Genomic DNA, 25,326 nt, shown 5'->3' with positions numbered 1-25,326 from the left:
TCAACGCGCGCTTCCGACGACAAAACAAATACCTAACCATTCAAACAAATTAGGTTTCATTATAGCTTTCAGGCTTCTAACCGACGTGTACATACACGATCCTCCGACCGATTAGGCTAAAATTTGTTTGGTCTGATTTCGTGATAAAAAAAAAAGGCTAAACAAAAAAAATAGGAGGATACAAAAGTCCCAGCGAGCTGGCGGTGAAAGAAATAATTGGTGACTTTCAGTACGACGTCGAACGCTCGAGGGCTAATCTTCGGGGTGCGATTTTGATGGGAGAATTTTAACACCGATCGTGTATAAGAGGAAAAAAAACGAAAGAAAAAAAAAACAAAAAAAGAAACGAATCTAAAAGAGCCGTTAGCTGTGATTTGATTTCCCAGAGACTTGTACACTTGTATGAATGGCGAGAAAAAATATTCGGTGAGATTTAAATTGATATCTAAGATATGTACACTTGAACGAAGATTCCATGAGATTTGAATGAATGATTTTCTTTTTTGTTCTCATTATTGTTTTTTTTTTTTTTTTTGCATCTTACTTGGGCGATTACTTTTTCCTAATTATATATTCTAAAATTCATGAATATAACTTTACTGGAAACGAGAAAATCGCGCCATTCCCTTTTAATTCCCCTTGTGGCCAATGGAGATCTCCCGCGCGGTCTAATTAATTAAATAATTTAATTAGTAAGATGTTTCGAGAGTTAATGACTATTTAGTAAAAAATTCAAACAATTACGGTATCCTATACTTACGCTTCACTCCGCAGTTAACAATTAAATTGGACGGATATAATTTTGATCCTTTTTAATTTTTTGGTTTTGTTTTTTCTTTCTCGTTTTTCGTTTCTCCGATTGCTCCAGCGAACTAGAACAAGGGAAAAGTGAACAATACAATAATTAATGAGGACAATCGCGATTTTTTTGCGATTGGAAATTATTGGAAAACTTTTGTTATCAGAAGCATCAACAACGGTAACGAACCGTCGATATTAAAACGTCGGAATGGGTTGGACAACAATCGAAAGAGAGAATTTCAACGAAGCAAACTTACTGCGGCGAAACCAATGAAATATTTGCTGAATACTTTGGTCCGTTATTGCAAACGCAGCTCTCTTCACGGCTTGAATTATATCGTCGAGCCTGGTGCGCATTTAATGGATCGTCTGATTTGGTCAGTGCTATTTATTACGTCAGTGGTGAGCGCCGGTGCCGTGATTTACCTGCTATCGACGAGGTTCAAGGTGATCGATTTCTAGCCGATAATGATGACCAGTCGGAGTTAGATATGGTGAATTGAATTTTATTCTCATTCAGTCGGCCAGTACATCGACGGTGGTCGAAACAACGAACTACCCGATATGGAATCTTCCGTTTCCGAGCGTTACTTTTTGCCCCAGCAGTCGAATCGATTGGCAAAAAGCGATGGAAATCGAAAAGGAAATGGTGCCTAAGGGTGACCGAGAGGCTATCAAGACCTATAGAGAAGTTGTGACGAAATTGGCTTCCCTTACTTTCGGTGATTTCGATGAATTTCGTTTCTTGAGAAATCGTTCGATGACATTTTTCGACGGTACGTACGTCGGTAGCCCGAGATGGATCAATTTTTTTCCGAATCGCTCGATTCGTTTTTTTCTCTTCTCCAGGGATGCAAAACATGACGACATTCCTTCGAAGCGTCGCTCCAACTTGTTCGAAACTTCTCAAGAACTGTTGGTGGCGCGACGATTATGAAAAGTGTTGCGATTTATTCGAAGAGCAGAGAACCGAGTACGGCTTCTGTTTTTCATTCAATTCGGAGACCGCTGATCACGACATGGAAAAGTACAGCGAAGTAGCGAGACCGAGGAGAGCGAGTTGGATGGGTGAATGGCACGGGATCAGATTTTACGTGAAATTAAACGAAACCAATCAGCCTCCGAGATCCGGTAAAAGTGAATCGTATCGCTTGGGATAAATGATTTAGCGAGCCGAAAAATTCGAACATACTTTCAGGCAACGCACTTGGGATCACGGTGTTCATCGGGCATCCGACGTCGTGGGCATCAAGTGGACAAAATGTTGGAATCGGAACTATGGCCAGTATTTCCGTACAGTGTCCGTCGAGTTACGCGACCAAAAGAGTCCTCACATTGCAGGAGAATAAAATGCCCTGCGTACCGAATCCGAACAATGAGTACAACCAGGAATATTGCATGACCAGATGCAGGCGAGACTACGTAATTTCGCGTTGCGGTTGCAATCCTTATTTCTTGATGCCAGCAGGTATGCTCGAATATATAATTGGAAATTTCTTATAATTTTAGCGACTTTTAAAGTGACGTTTCGCTCGAATCCATGTTGCAAGAATCGATGAGAACACGATATCAAAATTTATTTACAGCAAACAAACGCGACTGCGATTGGGGGGATCTGATTTGCTTGGATAAGGAGAACGGTATTCAGATCGAATGATTTACTCTCATCGAAAACTCGTTCGTTCCATAAACACTCAAGCATAATGATTTAAATAATGCAGATTTCTTCAACCACTACATCGTGTCGGACAACAAATACTTTCCCCGATCTGCTGCGGGAATGAATTGCAGCTGTTTGCCGGAATGTGAGGTGTACGATTACATGTATCAGATCAGTCATACCGCGTTAGGGAAAGCGATCGCGTCTGACACCGTATTGGTCGACGTTCACTTCGCTTCTTCAACTATGATACGATACAGAACGGACATGGTTCACACGCCGCTGGATTTGCTCGGTAAAAACAAAATTAATCAAACCAATAGAGACGAAAAAGGGATTCAGACGACATGCGATCAATTATCGAATTTCGTTTCGCCTCGTTTATTCATTTCAATTTTCTCTACTTTGTTTTCAAGTCTCCTTCGGAGGAGTGATCGGCCTGTTCCTCGGTGGTTCGATACTGAGCGCCGTTGAGATTTTCTATTATCTGACCGTCGGTATTATTCGTCAAGCTTTTCGACGATCCGAGAAATTTTCAAGAAAACGTACGGGGGACAAAAAAAAACTGAAGAACTTCGATCGGGCCGAACAACCGTCGGTCCAAACCGTTCACGGAGTGGTCCTGCCTCTCGTGGATTTTGATCAGAATCAACGATCGATGAATTTTTATAAGTACTGATCGCCAGTTATAAAAATACCTTCTCTTGGGGCATTTGTTCTTTGCGTTTCGTTGCGATGTTATAATATACGGATACGCTTTCGTAATTAACCATAGCTCTGTTGTGCAGCGTTACAAAGGAATACAAAATTTTTCGAGAAGCACGCAAAAACGAATATGGAAAATCCGAAACGTTGAAGCATCGGCCAATTATAAACGTCAACGGGGCCGATTAAATTAAAGGACTACATCCGGCTGGCGTTATTATTTCGTCGTCGAAATCTTTTACATTCGAGATCAAAGTTCAAGATAAAAAGTTTTTCGAGGTCAAGGGGAACGGCTATTTAAGTCCGACGAGTACATACAACGTATGTACGGTACAAATACCAATACAGATATATACGAGAGCGATCGTCGTGGTAAAAAAAAAAAAGTTAAAAATGAAGAAAATAAAAATCAACGGAGAATCTCGTTAAATTCATACGATTATTGGACAGGAATTGTTCAGGTATAGGTAATGGGGTTTCCTGGTTGATCCTGACCATCCGAGCAAACATGTCATTAAATTTTCACGTAATCCTGCGAAAGTGGTCGCTGGTTTTTACGGTATTTTCTTCTTATTTCTTTTTTTTTTCAAACTTCAAATTTTTTTTTTCTCCAAATTACCTATTGCAGGAGCCGTGAGAGATTTTGGGAAAATATACGCGACGGTTGCCTAAAATTCCTTCAGGATTCGAGGCGATTGATATTTCCCGAATCGATCGGCGCGACGTTTCTAAATATTTCACAAAGAGAAAGCGATTTGACATATTTCGCGAGAGCGCGATGATCATTTAATCAGAAGACAAGGGTCCTGCCGGTCCGTTTGCTGTCCAATTACCGTCCCGAAGGAATATAAGCCTTAAAATAACCGAGGATGCGGAAGGAAAAGACAAAATAAGGGAACCAGCCAGTTATAACAATCGATCACCTTATCGAGTGTATAATTGATACGAAAAACGCAAGTAAAATTGTTCGTTGATTATTCAACCCATAAATCGTCGAGGTTCCGGACTCGAGCGTCAGGTCGAAGATCGGGTCAAGGGTTGATCCCGGGTAGCGAGTCGGTCGAATGAGGAAGATGAGAAAGGGGGAAAAAGGAAAAGGGGGGCGAGGGGGGTGGGTGGTTCGGGAAAACGAGGCAAAGCGGTACGACACGGTAGTGAAGCACCATTATGTGCTGATGAATTCACGCGTTACCACTGATGTGAGAACGGATCAGTAAACGTTGAGAGGGTCGAAAGAGGACGAAGGGTGAAAGGATGAGTGAGTCGGTCGGTCGGTTGGTTGTGGATGGTAGCAAATGTCGAGTCATACCGGAACCCGCCTGACCTCAACCATTGGAACAGTTCAAAGTCCATTTTATTACATCTGGACAATATTTAACCGGTTTGTTATCGCATCCGGAATTTTACCTTCACCGCAAACAGCCGACCCGGTTCAACGGCGATGAAGGGAAAACGAAACGAATACAAACTCAATTTTTATCATTCATAATGGAGATCGTGAAGCGGAATTTTATGCGCACACCTATATACACGTGCACGAGTATACGTGTGTATGCATATCTATATATATATATATATATATCTTCAATGCGAATCAGCCAAATTGTACATGTATACCTACCTGTACACTTATTGTTAGTACCATATTACATAGGTATACACGTACGGTTGTACGGTGTAGCTTGCCATTTTGTCGTTTTATGCGCAACTGTTATGTGTTTTGTGTCAGCAAACCCCTATCCCGCGTAATTTTATCCTTTGTACTTGCGCCGCCATGAAAACCGCGTGTTGCATACAGCGATGAAAAATTCAAATTCAGATTAAAACAAATAAATAATAAAAGTACAAGTCGGAATAAATTTTTTTCTTCCTTCGCCTTCATTTTATTATTCCCGTTCCTTAACATGCGAATTCGAGGATCTGTAACAAAGGAGTTGAAAAAAATAAACCATGTGACGAATGATTATTTGTATTTATATTTAGTTAGCAGACTGAAAGATGAGTTCTGTAATTAGAATTTTCGTAAACGAAATTCAAAAGAAGAAGAGAAGAAAAATTCACGGAAAAAAAGAAGGTCGTTTTAACAAAGTGGTATATAAGGTCTTCGACGTCAGAATCTGCTGGGATATGTGAGACGAATTTTTCTGGGTTAATACAGTCATAGAATAGCAAATTTTGTTTTGGCTCGATGAAAACCTGTGTAGAGGGTGTTCCATTTTATAAAGTTTTTATGGTAAACGGAAGGATAACTCTGATCGAAACCTTTTTCATTTTGGGGAGAAAAATATTTTGATCAAAACTTATTGACGGTAAAATTAATTAGAGTAAAAAAGATTGTGGCGATGATATGGGAGTTGAAAAATTTCTAACTATGACGGTGAAAATTCTAGTGTTCGATAAACCGGCAACGCTCGTCGAAATGAATTTTCACACGGGTAAAAAAAGTCAAGTCTTTAACACCAGAAGAATAATAAAATTGAAATCTGAAAATCGTGTCCTTTCAAAATCCCTTCAATTTCTACCCTGTTTATATTTCCGCTCGAACACGAATTCTCGAGTTACTCCGCCGCGATACGTTTAAGAATGTGACACCCTGTACATTAAAACTCACGCTGACCGTATAATACATTATTCACCCTTCCACCTTTTCCGAGATCGTCGTTTAGATCCGATATAGAGCTATATTCTGGCAAAATCTCAAAGTGCATTTTCTTGTATATCCATGAAAAATCTTTCTCTGATAATAAGAAAAAAGAGAGAAACGAAAAAAAAAGCGAATACGTCCAAAAATCACAAACATCAAATCATTTAACTTGCAATAAGATGCAATCAATCAATCGCGATTTAGCAGTGTTAGCAAAAAAAAAAGAAACGAGCGATGAATTTTAATCTCTTTTTTAAAAAAGTATTATCAGTGGATACCGTGCGACGAATTACTACAGCATTAGGATGAGGGAACTTCACAAAAAAAAAAAAAAAAAACTGTGGAATCAAAAAACTTGTGATTTCAAATTCGATTTAAAATCCTGTCAGGATGCCAACCCTCGATGATCACGACCAGATAATTTTTACGCAGATGTCTGATCTGAGTCGATGGCATTTTAAGGCGAGGTATAACCGTAAGTGATTTTTGTTCAAACGGTATGGACACATGGACCGAGAAACTATCCCTATTTTATTCCCGGTATAAGTTTTCGGGTTGAAAGTTCAAAATGGGTATATGAAATCGCTGAATCTCACGTACATAACGTGTGCACTGCTGCAGGATTCTAGTTTAAATTCCGAAAGTGGCTATACGCGAGAAAGGTTTTCAAGTAGTTAGGTCAAAGGTCAGGTATTATGGTTTGGGTCACCTATAGCTACGTTTGGATTTTTATAAAATTTGAAAATTTACATTCTCATTATTATCACGCTCATTCTCAGTTTAATTTTTTTCTTTTTTTTTTCACGAAGAACTATGTACGAAGCAGGAACATATATTCGCAAGATCACAAGGAGGGGCGCGAAGGGGGATAGAAAAAATAGTTGAAATGAGTTGTTCCGCTTTGAAAATTTCGTTGATCTGTGAGTAAGACGTGGTGGTACACACGTACAGTTCGCTAAAGCGATGGATCGATGAAAGGGTCAGAAAAAGGATGATATCAAAGGTTTGAAGGTTCAAATGTCACCGAGAATCACCCGGAATTCCGAGATTGAAATTCTCTTCTTTCGAATCCGTTTTTAGTGCCACTGAAATCTTAACGTGCACAACATATATATATTGTGAGACACATATTTCCTTCAAACGATATCACATCACGTTTTGAACAATAATTAAAATTGTCCATCAGCTTGATTCCGTAAAAAATTTTTTCCGATTCGCGCGAAAATAAAATTGCAAAAAATTCGGCAACATTAGCACACATTAGTAACACACCTACATTTACCTGCAACTAATTATCCCAAGACCGACCATCTTCTTTCTCTTCGATGTTCCATCAAGGTTGGACTTGTAAGTGGAGGAAAAAAAGCGAAGAAGAAAAAGCAAAGCTGAAACACACTAATGATAAGCAATCGGCTTTCAATTAAATCCGCGTCAAGAGAAAATTCCGTTCTCAGGTCGTTGTGTAAGCTTGAAGAAGGGCGGAGGAGCGAGATGGGAGGGAAAAAAAAGGAGAAAGAAAAAGAATATTATAAAAATCCCGGTTCCCAAATTTACATAAAAAGTAGTAACGTCATCGTTTATGCGCTACCTTCTTCGGATTTCTTTACTTTTCCGTATTCTCTTATACTTTTATTTTTTCTCCCGTTTTTTCCCCCTTTTTTTTCTGTTTTTTTCTGTTTTTTTTTTTTTTCTGGTCAGCAAACGGAAATCAGAAAAATACTTTCTGGATGCGGGGAACGTATACACACACCGTATACCTGTGTACGTTGAACGGTAAAAATGGAAAGGTGCCAACCTCAACCAATCCATGAACCAACAATTGAACGACGCCCTGCACACTCCAAAGTGACCACACCCTGGTCAACTTTTGTATATATATATATGTATGTATGTATATAAGCGTATATAGCGTCCTTTGGAACAACCACAATCTCACCACCACCCTCTTATATCCTTTCCTTCTCTTTTCCCCATAGAAGAAGAGTGTTAACGAAAAGTCCGCAGGATGAAGTGGTGGTGTAGTTGGGAATGGGTGCTTTTCCAGTTTTCCAGGCGAATACTGCGGCGGAAGTAACGTTCCTTTCTCTTTTTTCCCCCCTCAGGTTCTCCACCCTCTCTCCACCTTCTCTTCAACATTTCGGTTCTTCTCATTGACAATAATATCGTATATTCTCATAGTTAATTGTGAGATGTCAAGCTTTGAAATGATGGAACGTGGTCGATCGAAACGGTTCAGAATTGAGGAAAAAATGAATGCTGGAAACAAAAAAAAAACAAATAGCGAAGAAAATAAAATAGAATAAAACAAAAAAAATTGAAAAACGGAAGAATGAAGAGAAGTTTGAATTGCAAATTAAAAACTTAAAACTTCACTGATGGTTAATTATTCAAATTCGATCCGTGTTTCGTCTATATATTATTGCAGCTGTTCCCGCGTGCAATTCCGAATGAAAAATAAATGATAATAAAAATTGGAAGGAAAGGAAAAGGGAAAAAAGCTCACCCGCGGTAAAGAACCAAAGAAATAAAGAAAAGAGAGATGATTAAATAAAGAAGAAATAACACGTAGGAAATGTTCGTACAGTCATATAAATGAGTTTGTAAATAACAATAATAATATAATAAAAGTGTGAAGGATAATTAGGAAAATCCTGACGGTTCAGTTCAATTATAAAACGTATTATTAATAAATGCTATTCCCGCCGAGTAATTCTTTGAAAGTTGAGAATCTGAACAAAAAGCATTGGGTACGAAGAGAGAAAATAACGTGGCGCTATTCTTGCAGTATCTCGTAATTTGCTAACCGATTTCACCTCCGCTTTTTGCCAAAGAAGAACCTTCAGCGTGACGACGAGACACAAACGACTTAATTTTTTCTTTGTTTGGTTTTTTTCTTCCTTTTCTCATCTCTTCTGTGACCTCCTCGAAATCTTTATGAGAAATGTTGCCAGGGGATGTTTAATATAATTGCAGTTTATTGTAGCTCTGGAATAACGCGTATAAATCAAGCAGATCTTTCTGTCTCCTGCTTCATAATAATCATGACGTACGGTGTATAAGTTAATTGGCATATTACGGGGGTGCGCGACGAGCGAGGCGTGTAGATATCGAACTTTGAAAATATCGATAATATAATTGATACATTTGAGGAAATTTGTATTTATCGCTATTCCTTTTTTCACCGCCACGTTTCCATCGGAGCTTTAATCCTTTTTGTCGCCGAAAACATCGCACCGTTCAAACTCCGACTCCCTTTGTCTGGCCAATTAACAATGTGATTATCATTCCCGAAGGAAATTTTCCTCCCCTTTTCTCGTCATTTTCCATTTTCCATTTGTTTCTCTTTTTTTTTTTTCTTTCCATCTCACCGTCTTCTTTGCCACGACATCAGCCAATTATCTCGGAAGACTAGGCGCGAATGTGTAATTATTATACCGTCTAATTGGAACAAACGATATTAGCCTGCTGTAGAGTATAACGTCAATTTATTTATTTATTTATTTTTTTTTTTTTTCTCCTCACGCCCGCGATACCCGTTTCATTTCACCCGTAAAACACCTCGTATCGAGTGATAACAGTAATAGTAATGATAAATAAATAAACAAATAAACACCAGGGGGGGGGGGGGGGGGTGGGAACGGAGAAGGGGATGGAGAAACGAGGCCATCCGTACAGCCCCATGGCTCACATAAAGTAACGACAAGCATTTACGACGCAATACGTCGAGCTACACGGATGAGAAAATCTATTTAAAAGAGAAGATCGCGACTTGGGAGCCCGTGCACCGGGTACTGTATAACTTTTCAACAAACTGCTGTGGAAAGATTTCTCAGTACATGTAGTACGTGGATTTAATATTACGGCCATAGAGATGCCAACAGTTTAACCTGGATGGAACTCGCGAAGAAATTGCGGCTATATAAATGAAAGAAAAATAAGGCAACCTACTTCGTGTCTCGCTAGACAATTCGGAATTGATTTTTCGTATCAATTCCTGCGGGGTAACCATAACATTGAGGAATTAAGATTACATTAGGAGTGTACCGTGTAAGGTGGTTTTCAAGCTCGGCTGCGGTTGAGATAGAGACGAGCGAGTCGGGATCGTTGGGAAGCTCTACATTTATTTTATCATCTCACGGGGATGCGCACGTACGGTACCATCTATATGTACCGCGTGCTTATCAGGAAACGAAAACTCCGGAGTTTCGATGTCTCCTCGAGTCAATTTAAGCGTTTTTCCATCGCGTCTGACAGTGGTTTTTTTCGATGTGACAGTTTAATAGCCGCTGGATGACGAGGGTCATCCACAACTGCTTATAACTCCAATATCTATCTCTCCCGGCACCAAGTCGGATGAGATGGGATAGCGTATGTGTAAAGGTTCGCTGCACGCGCGTATCAACTTTCCTTAAATATCAGAATAACTCCCCGGAGAGAGGTATCCTCGCGTTCGCGTCCCGCGCTAACCTTGCGAGGATTTCACTTCCCATAAAGTTAAAATAAATATGCACGCAAAGTTAAAAAATGATAATTATTCGTGCTTCGCAATTTCACTCAATCAACCAATTCCGGCCGGTCAAACTGATTAACCGAATTACGCCTCTGGTTGATAATCGGAGTTTGCCCCGGTTGGTTAACCCGATGAAAAGTTGGTTCAGCTGGTTGTTATGACCGACTCATAGAGTTAACGGTTCGAGCGATTATTCTGATTAATAACCGCATACACTGACAACGAGTTCACCTGGGTTCAACGTCACAGCAAAAACCGTCTGCAGGGATATCAGCTGTTGGAAATAATCTGTGGAAAAGAATTTTCTCCGTTCGCCGGAGGTTTTGTTCCGTTTACGACGATAAATCGGTGTTACCATTTGTCTATAAAAAGTGACATTTTTATCTATGCAGCGCGGCGTTGTTACGAAAGCGTCTCTTCGGTATCGTTGTCGTTGTCGTCGTCGTCGTCGTCGTCGTCGTGGTCGTGGTCGTGGTGGTGGTTCGGGGTAGTTTTTCAACAAGAAATCTACAACGAGAGAGGAAACCTCAGAAGGTTGCGCAACAGAGACGAATAAGAGTGTACCGTATCGCAACGTAGCAGGGACAATAAGCACAGAGCGTGAGAGATAAGTTTAACGTTTCCGTAACGTTAATTGAAAAGCCCTCGGCAGCTCGTAGTCGTGAAACGCCCTGGCGACCAACTCTCTGAGGCGTCGCGACGCCATCCACAGTAGGCCAGCCAACCCCACCGCATTCCCCTTGGCTGAATATCCTCCCTTTCGTTCCACCTTACTCTCCTCGCTCTACGTTCTTGTCTCTTTTTTACTATCTCGCATGGGAATCTTTATGTCTCTCTCTTTTTCTACCTTTTTTTTTTTTTTCTCTCTTTTTTCTTTCTTATTCATTCTTTTTAACCAACCCCATTGTTCACCGGCCAAGTATAAGATATATTTTTACGAAAATTTTTTTTTCATCTCAAGTTTCCCTCTCATTTTCTTTTTTCATTTTTATTTTTGACAAAACTCACGCGTATCGCGAAACCTTTTTCTTTTTTTTTTGTTGTTGTTTAAAAAAAAAAAAAAGCTGATAATTTTCGACGGTATAACTTTTTTTCTACTTTTTCACAAACAAAAGTTAGAACGTTTAAACTTTCACTCTATCTCGCGTGGTACTTGTATCGCTTTCACTGACGCAATAATTAGAAGCGCGAAGTTTGTGCGGGAAAAAAATTTTCTCAAATCCGAAAAGTAAAATTAATGTGAACCGAATTTATGTATCAGTCAAATAAGTTTCCAAAGTAACAATAAGCGATCGTTTAATTTCCGGACTTCACGAGGCAAATAATAAAGAGGCGATTTACTCATTCAATATGACGTTGCAGCATCATAAGTAATATAAACGCGCGTGTATTATATTCCGAAACCTATACCTACGGAATGTATTGTACACACATATATGCGTATATATACTTGTCACGTTGAAGATTCTATTCCCCGCTTAATATTCAAACCTTTATTTTCCCACTTTTGTATTATTACACATTTTTCTCCACCTTATATTTTCTGCTTCAACGCCGTTCCATTCTATTACCCTACGCTGTGTATATACGTATATACATTTTTGACTCTGCAATAACTGGCTGTTCGCGAAATGATATGAGCAAGAATATAAGATAAAAAAAGAAAAATAATAACAAAAGAACAAAATTGAATAGAATAAACGAAAAAAAAAAAAAATGAAAAAAAAAAGAGAGAAAAAAATCACATTTGCCGCGACTGCTTACCCCAATATTATACGTATATATATACACATACCCGAGGAAGAAGAAAAAGCGAAAAGTGTGAAGAATGTAAAATCAAAACGATTCCGTTTTATTTTCGTTCACTTTTATTTTTCTATATTTTTCTTTCCTACCTTTCGTTTGTTCGTCTTGTTCTTGGTCGTTATTTTGCATGGGAGTCGTTAATTACGGAAGGTATTATATCGGATAAAAAATCTTCAACAGGACTTAGCACTCTTTATGTATGTGCATTATCATGGTACGCCGAACGATGCAATTTACCGACAATATCATTTTCTACTGTCTCACGGACACAGTGCTACGTGGTAGCTGTAGCTTGTACTGTGGAAGAAAGTTTTTCTATTTTTGTGAAAAATAACGAAAAAAAAAAAAATAAATCATGCCGTACATAAGACAGACGATAAATGAACGAGAAGATGATATAGCTTTTCACATAGATGCAAAGGGGATGGAAAAAAAAAAATATTTCAGTCTTTACCGTCGGATGTTGTTCGATTTTTTCTTTTTTTTTTTCCTCCTCTATTCTACATCGCGGCTATTCGTGGTTGAAAAGTATAAAACATCTCGTACCATGAACGGCTGATCGGACCAAATCCCGCGAAACTACAGACGAAACAATTTACTAAAAGCTCATAGCATATAGAGTACGAATAAAAACAGAAAAATCTTGACCACTGTCCATTCTTCTTGTATTTCTATTCCCCGCTACGCACGACCCGTCCATTTAGTAAAACAAGAAGCTAATTACGCTGTTACAAAATTGAAAATCGGAAATATATTTGTTGATTGATTTCTGTCCTCCCGCCCCCTTCGCCACACCCTTGAATCGAACATGGGTGATGAAATTAAAGGGCGGCGAGAGGACGGAAACGGATAAAAATTAGTCAGAAAAGGTGAGGATTGATCGGTGGTGAAATACATGTATATATATATATATGTATGATGTTTATATATTTCTTTCGGAATTACATAAAGAAAGAATTTCATCGACAGAAAATATGAAGGAATATACTGCAGGGATAAATAAATTGTGTATGTAAGGTTGAGGAGATCTAAAAATCCTGAGGGACGCAGCAATAGGAAACTTTGTAACTTTGGTGAAGCATTAGATGATTTATAGGAATATTGTAGAATCGGTACTTGCAGCTTTTTGTTGGATGAATCTTATATAACTTGGAGGATTTATGGCGATCAATTCTACGGGTAGACGAAGAAAAGGTAGTTTGGAAAATATATACGGATGTATACGGGTACAGTATCTGTAACTACGTTCGCACTATATCTACCTATAAAATAATGTAGTGTAACACCGTTGGTACTCGTCGAGTGCATTTCGATGACCTGCAATGTCCATTATTACGATTGGCAAAAAATTTATGTAACAAATAGGCTACTCTTTCATCATATTCAGGTCTGGTACCCCGTTTCGGCCCGCCTTCCCCTATAGGTATACGACTAGAAAAATTTGCAAAAAACCATTCGACTCGCGATAATAATTTCCTTTCCGAAAATTTGGACACGATAAACCCTCGTTATCGGTCTACTTTCAGAGTGAAAATTTTCAGATCGCAGGTTGAAAGGGATTCGTTCGTGGCATTTATTTTTTGTGTTTCCTCGAAAATAAATCGGAGCTTTTAAACTCCCCTGGCAAGCTCTATAGTCAACTTTATGATTTCCAATTAATCCTGGCGCCGTAATTTTTTTTTCCTTCTCCTCGTTCTCACCCCAGTAAACGCGGGCGTTATTCCTCCCTAAACTTGCCGAATGTAACCGCCTCGAAAAAAAACATTTATCTAGTTTTTTTTTTTTTTTGTCTCCAATTTTCACGCTTTCACCGAACTATTGTATTTTCTTATACCATTATGATATTAATGCATAGAATGGCACGTCGCGTTCCAACGCACACAGATACCCTTGGACTTTCACCGTGTCATCTAAAGTAGTCGTTGTCCTGCAGCGTTACTTTCGAAGAAAAGAGCGGCGAGAGCCAACCTCCTCGTCAACTCGACATCGGCAAGGATGGGCGGGAAACCCCCCGCACTCAAAAAAAAAAAAAAAAAGGGAGACAAAAAAAAAACTAACGAAGAAAAAGAGGAGAACAAAAAGACGAACAACAACCCGCAGGTCGCATCGTCGACGGGCGCAAAGGCAATCTGCATTTTGTCAAACTATCGCGACAAAGTTCTATAGTTGAGAAAGGGGATGAAAGTGGCGAAGGGAGAGGGGCGCGGAAGGGAAAGAAGAGAATAAGAAAATGGGGAGAAGAACATCGCGGAGGGAGGAGGAAAATGGGAGAACGGCCGAGGGAAGAGGAGCTTGCGGGAGATGAGGGTAGCCAGCCGGGTTTCCAGTTTTCCTCGCCAGGGAAAGGTTACGCCGAGAAACTTGGAGTAGCTCCCAAGCGTGCTGTCAGCTAAACCCTTCGCGCTCGTCCCGTAGCGCCAAAGGTGGCGCTACGAAGAAAGGTGGTACGGTGTACGTAGCTTAAGAGGGGTCAAAGAAAAGTCAGCTATGCGCGGAGTAGCCGAGGCGGAGACGTCTCGACGCGACGTGCGGACGATGGAATAGGGAGCCGGGGGTGGCTGTGCCGCCCGATCGTGACGCTGGAATGGGGAGGGGAGGGGGGGGGGAGGATTTTTCTTTCGACTGCCATTTGTTTTATGATTCTCCTTTTCGACCGTGCACGAGCGCGGCTGGGCGAAAACCACCCTCGCTACCGAGGGTGGTTTTCAACCGGGGAAATGAGCGGTCGAGTCAGTCGACGGATTTCTTTTACATTTTGACCGCGAATCGCTCTCTTCAAGGATTCAAGGATAGAATTTTCGTAATACATATAGAGGAGTTGGTACGTACGTTGGACGTATTTCATTTTTCGATTATTTGATAAGATCTGATTTCGAAAATCTAATAACAAGAGTAATAAACGCTGAGGTATTATCGAATTAGATATTTAACTTGATCAAAGAACTACATTGCGTGATACAATTACAACCAAGTCTTACAATATATAAAACGGACTATTCATAACGTGGGTATGTAATTTATTCGAGATTCGAAAATCGCGTGTTCATCGCACCGGGATCAACTTTACTAACGCAGTCCGTGTAGCAGCAGCTGCTTTTACGAGTAGGTTGGTACCTCATGCACCGCGGTTTAAGTATTGAGTGCCGCCAGCATATATATTCACATATATATATACTTGTATATAATAAAGATATATATATATATATATATATAAAGAAGCTCTTCTTAGTTATTTTATGTGCTTGAAGAGCGGCTGCTGCTGCTGCTGCTCCTGCTACTAGCTCCTGCTATACCGCTGGTTTTGCATAGTTAGAATTTTTCCTCGCTCGAATTTACTTTCTATGCATCGACCTCAACTTTATTTTCAAAATTACGCTCAGATCTACATCTCTATAGCAACGTTATAATAATTACATCCACACGCTTCGAAAAAAAATCTAGTCGGTTGAAAAATAATTAAAAAAGAAGTTGGACCAATTATACGTCACGTATGTGGGGGGTTTAAAAATGTATTCAGAGAAAGTTGATTCGCCGCGAAATTTTTTGAGAAAAAAAAAAGACGTGCCGCGGGATAAAATATTTCCAATAAAGTGAATAACGTGGTTTCAAGTCCAAAAACGACGTACCTATAAGTCGGGTTGATGGACGATTCGAAAAATATCGCATTTCTCTTATATTGCTGGTAAAATTTCCTCCCCGTCCTATTCCCTACCCCTTACAATATGAGAGCTCCATATTTATACCGTAGCGAGAGAAAACGAGAGGAAAAGAGATGGAGAAAGATGAAGATATATCCAAAATAAAAGAAAATCACGAGGGGGGAAAAAGGCGGAAGCTCCGAGCTAGAGGGCATACACTTTAGTGATTCCCAAGGCTGCTGAGCCCTCCAAAACTCAGTCGACCATGATAAAGAATGGTGCTTTAAAACACATAAAGCAGACATCCCCTAAATTTGCGCGGTCATATATCTCTCCTAATTTCAGAATCAAAAGTGGCAAAAGTATTTTTCCGGTTTCTATTTTCTGAAATTTTACAATCCTTTATTTATTCATCATTTTTCCCCTCGCTCTCTATCGCCCATTTCTCTTAGCTCCGCGTATCTATGATATCTTTTACCTTCGCCAATTTCCGAAACGTCACGCGTAATGATATGAATAATTAGTGAGAACGATCGTCCACCATTTTGTGTGACGGTAACTCATGATAACAGGTAACACGTACCTACGTACGTACCTTCGTACATATATTAATACGTGGAATTATTAATTCAATCTGTGACGTAACATGATATATAAATGCACCAAGTAACTTGAATTAAATCATACAAAACAAATTGAGCCAACGCTTATCGTTATGCCTAAAACACGAATTTTCTCTAATAGGTTGTGCACCGTATCATATTTGTGAAAACTAATTAGCCGATGAGGTGTTCAATTAAACGGCGTGAGTAAATTTTAACAAAAAGCGTGGATAGAAGCCGAAAAAAAAAAAGAAATAAATGAATTCCACTTACAGCAAAAAAACATCGTCACGTTGAACTACCGTGCTGCTTTTGCGGAGAGCTTTTCCTCGCTCTCTTTTTACAACCGACACGGTTAGGAATTCGACAGAATTTTCTCTCCTTTTTTACTCTTTACATTTCCCTTTTGTTTTCAAATTTCTTCGTTGAATCGTGTACAAAAAAGCGGGTGCTTTAAAACCAAAAATTGAATGGAAAGAAGCGAATGAAAGTAATTAAACAGACTCTATAATTTTCAGAACGAAATACCTACATTTAAAAAAAAAAAAAAAAAAAAAAAGGAAAAGTAAAGAGCAACGAAAACTGAATAAGAACCTTTACGTAAGATTTTTTTCTCTCATACATTACGAGGTGAGCTGATTTCCTTTTGCACATATTTATGTACGAGACATTTTGTGTACATATATTTAGATTTATGCATGTAAAAAGAAACAAAAAAAAAGATTGAAGTTGAAGTATAATTATAAATAAAAATATAATTATCCTAATTAGTGTCGTGCAGGCTACCTGTGCAGCTGCAGCTAGTATAATAAATGTAAATATATATTCACAAATATGTGTGCGTACATGTAAGTCATACAACGTTCCGGCAATGTGTGTGGACTTTTTATTTATTCGTTTCGTTTTTCATTTTTCATTGTTCGAGAACGGAAAAAAAAAATAAGCAAAATAAAGAGAGAAATAAAAATTTACTCGCATCAAGCGAAAAAGGCAGAATCCTATTGCGAGCAATTGAAAAGGAGTCGCTCAGTAGTGTAAAACGTGATGCGGGTAAAAGAAAAATAAAAAAAAAAAAAAAGGAAAAACAGGAGAGAAAAAACATACCTATGTACCAACCGACCGACGGGAACTCTTTTGGATTTCTCAAGCTGCAGTGCATGTAATGTACGAAGTTTGTTTTACTCCGTTTTTAGTTTAATTTTTATTTCATTCTACTTTCTCCAGTTTCTTCTCTTTTCTTTTTACACAAATTGTACGGAAAGACACATCCGCGCGTACGATAAGGTGTGTGTTATAATCGAAAACGCGAGCTATTTTTTTTTCAAATTCGAACAAATTTTTTCCCCAAATTTGTGGCCACGTACACTTTTGCGGGATACGTCCGTTCGGTTTCAACGGCAGTCGGTAGAATACGAATTGTAAAATTATACGCGTATAACGGCTGAAATTTTATACCTATATACCGACACTTGTGCGTTATATAGCGTCGTGTTTTATTGGGATATTTGCCCCGGTAGGTCCCTTTTTATTTATTTCTATTCACTCATTTTATTCTATAATTTTTTTTTTTCTCTCTTTTCTCTATATTACACTTCTCTCGAGGGAAGAATCATACCGCACAATGACGAACGGTGAGGATCTCGAGTCGGAGGGGGTCGTCGCTTCGCTCTGTGCCGAGGAGAACGTCGTGTTACGTTTCGCCAACTTTCTTCACTTTCGTTCTTTTTTTTCTTTCTTTCTCTTATCATTTCGTCTTTCTTGTTTTTGGGACATGGAGAGTATACAACCTCTTCCCATGGGAGAAACCCATAGAAAACTCCAAAGTCAAAGTGTTACACGTGTCCACAGGTGGGAGATATATGTGCATATATATAAATACACTTATGTACTGTACGTATCGGTAATGGGCGAGGTATTTGTAGAAGTTAAACAGTCGACAAGTTCTTCTCATTGAAAACATGAGATAGGAATTTCTCTTCTCAATAACTGTGTGAAAATGAACGACGAAGAGGAAAAATTTCATCGATTGTAAATGGTATTTTTCCATCTTTGACGAATCATATCGTGGGACTGCGAGTGATTCTTTTTTTTACTCTTCTTTTTGAATTACGTTCACCTATATCCGGGGGAATTTGAAGTTAATGTGGTAAGATTCGTGCCAGAATGTGTCCGCAATTTGATTTAATACCCTACCGTTGGGTACCCGTGCGATATCCGGGGAAAAGTCGTTCGTCGTTTTCAAGCAGAATCCGAATCTTCTAATACGGGTACGTATACGTATATATATATATATATATATATTTGTATGGGTAAATGGCGTTGGTATACCTTGGGGAATAATCTGTAATACTAATCTCTCTTGCGGGAAACCTGCAGCAGGACGAGCTGGAAGAGAGCACGGGGAATCCTATACTTTTCGGATTAGCTCGGAAAATTCTATATTGTAGGACAAATGTTAGCTGATGCCGTGGGGCTTCTTTTACCTCTCCTCCCTCTACCCTCATCTTCTTCTTCTTACCGTACTCCCCGATACACTCTCACCTCGCCTCACCGCTTCCCCAGAGTTGTGCGAATTATTGAATTTTTTTCGCAAAACTTCGCCGTATCGCGGTTACGTTAACATCTGCTCACGTACGATCGAAGGGATTAAAATATTGTTCGATCGAGTTAAAACATTGTTACGCTCGTCGAGAGAACTTTGTTCGTAAGGATAAAAAATTCAATCAACTCTCGATGCGATGCGCATTCGATTTCCTATCCACCGCACCGCGAGTTAGTAATTTCCCTATTTTCTATTCAAATTTCGAATTTGTAGAATCCAAAAGAGTGTCGGCCGTATGGATCTACGGGTCCTTCGACAAATACCTGCTTTACGTCGTGTCGAATTTTGCGAGGATGCCAAGGACGCACACGCGAATCGCGTTCGTTTCCTTTCATCAGACGAATATGTATAAGGTAGAGGAACGGTGTTAAAATTTTTAGACCAACCCGCGATAGCAATTTCGTCACTCCGTCTATAACACGCAATTTCACCTTCTGCAGAGGTGGTTATACTCGGAGTTTGCTTTAGAAGTTCCTTCGCACCCCTCTTCCCTCCCCCTACCCCCTACCCCCTCCCCGCCGTAGAGCGGAGAACCTCGCGCGCAGAGCTTTAATAACTTTAAGGACCGAGGCGCGTAACCTTACCTAAAATTATTATCATTATTATTGTTATTATTATTATTATTATTATATCTTCGAGCCACGCTCCTCACCTCTGCGTGAATCGTTCTCTCTCTCTCTCTCTCTCTCAGCCTCCGCTCGCTACCTTCGAGAACGAGGAGAGGAAGGAGCGGGAAAAGGAGGAGAGAAAAAGAAAGGGAAAGAGGCGAAGGAGGAGGAAGAGAGTAATCTGAAATATGGACTCACTTGTCTAAAAATATGGCAGCATCATAGAATCTTGAAACCCAACGGGTAAAAGAGAAAGAAGAGAAAGAGGGCTGCCTGAAGATGGGAAGGGTATAACCTCGCGCCAAAAGAGAGGCAAGACTACATTACTATTCCGTGAGTGTAGCCACTCTTGCCGCCTACGGAAAGTAAAGGAAAGGAGAGTCGCGAAGACGGGGAGAGAGGGGAAGTGGAGGGAAGTAAAGTAAAGTAAAGGGTGCAGTCCCGGCTAAAGCGACGATATAGGGTATATAGAATGACTTCAGATTCGGAGGGTAGTTTCAGATACCCGGCAGGAACCCTCCGAGCTTCTTCCCGCTTTTAATTTATTTGACAAACTTCGAACTTCGCTGCAACCCTACACGTATACGTGTGCATTTCATAAATGAAATTTTTCTCTCGGTTGCGGGAAGAGAAAAAATGAAAAAATCGTCCTTCCGCTCGCGAGACGGGTTAACCACTGTAATTTAAAGTAATTTCAAATTACTTAAAGTCGCTAAAATTCCTATCACTGAAATCAACGGTAAATACACACACCTATATATATATATATATAATTGTTGATCCTTGCGCCGGGAGTGCCGTTCGCTACGAATGGTGATTTTTTTGTAGATAAACTTTTTGTTCGATATACTCGGAGTTCGTAGCAACGGATGATTTTCGAACACTCCCAGAAGATAATTACTCGACGTTTTGCAAAAGGGACTTCTTCGGAGGTACCGTGCGAACCAGAGAAATTATCGCAGTGAAATCTAAATTTCAAAATAACCACCTTCGGAATCGAAATTGTCACCACATTTTACATTTTCCTCGTACACGGTGATAATTATTATCTCGGCGTGCGTGAGGAAAATTTCCAACTAAAATGCTGCTCGAAAATTGTGGTTTGCACAAACGTGGAGTATAACCAGGTGTAGTCCCCGGGTCGAAGGTGGAAGGTGGAAGGTTGCAAGGGTGGTTTTCGAGCGGCATACGCTAAACGACAAAGGAAAAAGAGAGGGTAACGGAAAACGAGAAAAAAGAAGTCAAAGATACGCAACTCTACACAGGAATTCTCCGTAATTGGCAGGATAATTACAACGATTACCCAGGAATTTCGTATAATTGGCAGTATAATTACAATACGATTATCATCGGCTCTCGTTCACCACCCGAGCTATATTCCATTGAATTTTACATTTCTCTGTCAATTACTATCGACAAGATCGTTGTTGATGGGATTAGCGTTGTTGTAAATTTTTTCGATTTATGTAGTATCCGCGCACTTGTGAGAAATCTATTTGCAATTTGAGTAACGTTTGCTAGATAAATTATAAACGCGGATGAAAATCGCGATCCGGTCGGCGTTCGAGAAAAATTCACCTAGTTAGGATGATTGTTATCTGGGTTTTCTCTTGTTCTATTTTATCACATACCCGTTCGTGATCCGCGTCCGCGTCCCTCCCACTCGTTCGATCCTGGACTATATCCTCCCCCCCCCCCCCCCGCCGCGCGATCCTTAAATTGGCGAATGTGAAAAAAGGGAGGAAAGGTGAATCCTGTAGGAGCAGATCCCGGTAATTGCTATCTATCCGCTTTTTACCTGTGTCATATCCATCGTCGATCGGACCGACATGCGACGAGTTAATCCGAGATGAAAATATTGCTCCGCGTATCAATCCGGATACACACACCACCGCTCGCGAACTACGTCATGTACGTTGCACGTATAATGTAAATAACTGTAATCGGTAGCTCTGTTGTTTTCTCATTTTTATTTATCTCCATTTCGTTGACCGCATCGCGAGATTAATCATGGAATAAAAAGACGACACCGTTCGGATCAAGTGCGCGGCAAATGATCGTCGAGCGGTAGCGAAACGATAAGAACTGACAATTGACCTTATTAAATTACCGGAATGAGACATTACCTGGCAACCCAAATCCCTTCCGGTAATGCGTCTACTTTTTTTTATCATTCAAATCACGTCGAGCACATTAGTGCGATACCCTAGACGGAAATGCTACGCGCAATTAATCAATCCGGTGTCTTTTCGTTCGGAATAATCAAAGTACGAGAACAGTATCGAAATAGAGAATAGTAGCGAAACAGATCGTAAGACGTAACATTTAAACGAAATCACTATCGGTCGATGCGTCTAGCTTTTTCACGAACAATTTTACCAAGTGTATCTTGCCAAGTCTTCTTTTATTAATTTTTTTTTTTATTTATTTTTATTTTGAAGGTTGCAGAGATGGTAGGGAGGATAAATGGAGAGGGGGTAGGGTATCTTTGAACCCTTTCATCCAGCTTAGTACAAGGTTATTAATACCCACGTAGCCACATAGCCTTCTTCCCGTTAACCGGGGAGTCCTGTGTATAGTATACCGACAATCTCCCCTTTCCTACCCCCTCCAGGTTCACGAGTTAAGGGGTTTGGCGTGAGGACGGGACTGATAAAGAGGAGCGCAAGCAAGATGGATGAGGCGAGATAAGTATGGGGATAGGGTAGACAGACCAGCTCCCGTCATAGAAAGATGATTTCTCCCCACCGACTTTCCTCCCGGATCCTTACAGTTCCCGTACCGCCATTTCGACCCCCATCCCCCATACCCCCATACCCCATCCCCACTACCCCCTGCCCCCCTCATCACCCCCTACGCTTACGTACTTCCTATTTCTCTTCCACTCCGTCACAGATCCTGCAGGAGGCGCAACCAGCTACTTCGTTGGCGCGGAGAGGATATATGAGTTTATGTATACGTATATATACATGCGGAGATATGTATGTATAGAGTAGAAGAGTATTCACTGAACGAATAAGGAGCTTATGGCTCAAAGAGATTGGATTCTGATACGAAATTTTCTTATACAGGTATACTTTATGTCACTGCGGACGAGAATCAATTGGCTACACGAGCCAGTTTCGATCAAGATGAAATTGGTTTTTTTTTTGTTTTTTTTTGGTTTCATTTTCAAAATTTTTTATTTTTCAATAAACAAGTGAGAAAAAAATTGCGCAATTTGAGTATCTCTGTCAGCAAATCAAATCCATAGAAATAATGATCTATAATTTTTCGATAAATTTGTTGATCTGATTCAACGTTCTCCAGGTAATTTTTATTTTTTCCCACCTCATCTGAGAGATGACTCAAAAAATGGCTGGCCAGCAAACGGATCACGATCCGTTTGTAGTAAAATGAAAAACTACGAACTTTTCAACGAAGAAGTAAGAGATGTTTCACGCGTGACGTTGTAAAAAATACATACATATAAGCTGAGCAAGTGGATTCGGGTTGTTCTCAGACTAATTAATAACATTATGCAAAGATAACTTGGCAAGTGGGTCAACCGCGACGCCCTAAATTGCTCTCGCGTCTTATTAAACTGTTGTGCAATTCCTCGTCGTTTTCCACGTGTACAACGTGTACGTACACGAAGTCGCGTACGCGAGCACACGGAATATTCCCTACCCTACATGTAAGGGTCATACCCCCTCGCACATACCGTCGCACTCTAATATACGAACTTCTGGTTGGCTAGCTGAGGCAAGTACGTGCAGTTTACGTAGGTATCCCCAAATTTCGCGAATAGCTCACTACATCCACGTACCGTATCTAGGTATACCTGTATGTCACAGGTATACGTGTGTATATTTACCCTCTCTATGTAATTCCAGCAGCTGAATTTTAGCTAGCAAATAGAGAAATGTACTCCTCTAGGTACCTTCGCGACTTTGTAGTCTGTGCAGGTGTTATGGCGATCCTAATTACCCTGTCTAAACCACTTCTTGCAACTGTCATGAACAGAGATATATTATAGCCGTGGATGTAACTTTCTGCATTCAAGCGTGGTTAGGATGACGCAATATTTTCGCTTCTATACGCTTTTTTTTCTTCCTCTACTCGATCTCGTTGAATCAGGGGATGAAAAAAATCCTCGAAAATGTTCCGCACGGATTCGAATTATTTCCAGCTCGATCGAGGGACGAAAAAATTCCTCTCCTCTCCCGAAAAATCGTCGGATTTCGATTTTTGATTCTCGTTTTTTTTTACTCTGCTCGCTGAGGCAAGAATTTTTTAATTCCAACGGTGTGAACGAACTCCGTCCGACTTTTGGTTGAGTTATAGACCGCGCCGAGTGCACCGTAATGGCGTCGCTGATGCTCAAGATACGCGCTTTGAATGCTCGCGGGAAGGAGGAGGAGGAAAAAAATATCTTCAAAGATAGTGAAAAGTGAATGAAAAAAGTAGATGGGTATATTAATATGTATCTATGTATACGCGATACGCCTGTATGGGTTGTCTTCAATCGCGGGAACAATGTCGGGCTTAAGTGTCGTTAGTAAAACAAAAGCTCAGATATTGCCGGGACGATAAGAAAAGCGTGCGACGTAGGAACGAGGTAAAAGGTGAAAGCGGTAGGGGTACGTCAGCGCCCCACAATTTGATGAAAGCGGGACCTTAAAGGATCCGGTATACCTACTGGTTAGTGGCAGCAGCACCGCCAGCAGGAGGAGAGACGGTCCTCTCGATATCTGTGCTTTACGACAACCACACTCTCAACGACCCCTGTCCCCCCCCCCCTTCCGTCTTTTCTTTGGGGGTGAAAACGAAGACCCTTTCTCTCAGACGCGCCTTACTCTCACCTTCGGGACACGCCGCAACCCTTGCACATCCTTTTTTTACTTCGGTATTGGTGGCGTTTGATGAATAATGCCAACCTTTCCCATCGATTTGTTAGGGCCGAGTCACTGGCGCGGATATCGTCGTATAATCGGGTGAGTATTAGGGTGGGTTGAAAAAAATGTTTTTTTTTTACTTTCTTAGCACGAAGGCAGAATTTGTACCTTAGGAAAAAAGAAAATTTTTCATATGTGGAAACAATTTTTTACTCGATATTTTGAGGTAGCCCACTCGTTTTTTGAATACATAGTTAATCAAGTGGGGTACTTCCAGCGATGAAATCATTTTTTGGTCAAAAATCATAGAAAATATCTGAAAATTGTCGATTGTAATTGTTTTTTACTCGGTCACTGTTCAAAATATACTTCCTGTTATTTTTGCAATTCAAGTCTAAAATCAAAGAATGACATGCTCTTTTTTTTACTCAAAATTGAAGACATATCGATTGGTTTTAGTCGTAGACCCACTTTGATTCGTCGCAATCCATGCATGAGTCGAAATATTCGAATTTTTCGGTCTGCGAGGGAGCCCGAGCTTAGCTGGAGTCAGGTAGCCAAGGGCGCGCGGTTTGTTGTGGGGCGTCACCTCTGCTCAGCCCTGAAGGTGACGTCTCACAACAATGCGCTACGCTGCTGGCTACCTGACTCCAGCAAAGCTCGGGATCCCTCGTAGACCGAGAAATTCGAATATTTCGACCCATGCATGGATTGCGACGAATCAAAGTGGGTCTACGACTAAAACCAATCGATATGTCTTAATTTTTCTGCTCCCAACAGCGAATAATTGATGATTACTCGATCGATTGCTCGAGTAGATGATTTTGGCTCTCAGATTTAGATTCCTGAGTTGATTATGTGTGAGATTACTCT

General features: G+C 40.2%; 1 protein-coding gene across 1 annotated transcript; it reads left to right on the top strand.

The window, feature by feature from the left end:
- Positions 1 to 974: 974 nt before the first annotated feature.
- Positions 975 to 4,287, top strand: LOC105687739 (pickpocket protein 19-like). The gene is made up of 7 exons (XM_048651372.1): positions 975 to 1,248; positions 1,322 to 1,564; positions 1,650 to 1,932; positions 2,000 to 2,269; positions 2,388 to 2,441; positions 2,523 to 2,756; positions 2,878 to 4,287. The coding sequence occupies exons 1-7, from the start codon at positions 1,072 to 1,074 to the stop codon at positions 3,138 to 3,140; spliced, it is 1,524 nt and encodes a 507-aa protein (XP_048507329.1). The 5' UTR covers positions 975 to 1,071; the 3' UTR covers positions 3,141 to 4,287.
- Positions 4,288 to 25,326: the final 21,039 nt, after the last annotated feature.

The sequence above is a fragment of the Athalia rosae genome, chromosome 2 (assembly GCF_917208135.1).
Source record: "Athalia rosae chromosome 2, iyAthRosa1.1, whole genome shotgun sequence".
Taxonomy (NCBI): Eukaryota; Metazoa; Arthropoda; class Insecta; order Hymenoptera; family Athaliidae; genus Athalia; species Athalia rosae.
The sequence above is the reverse complement of the archived record's forward strand: the minus strand, read 5'-3'. Positions and strand labels throughout refer to the sequence as shown.

Coding starts and splice junctions, on each gene's coding strand:
- LOC105687739 (XM_048651372.1), top strand. CDS start 1,072: ATGAAATATTTGCTGAATACTTTGGTCCGTTATTGCAAACGCAGCTCT. Junction 2,270..2,387: donor TTATTTCTTGATGCCAGCAG/GTATGCTCGAAT, acceptor ATTTATTTACAG/CAAACAAACGCGACTGCGAT. Junction 2,442..2,522: donor TTGCTTGGATAAGGAGAACG/GTATTCAGATCG, acceptor TAAATAATGCAG/ATTTCTTCAACCACTACATC.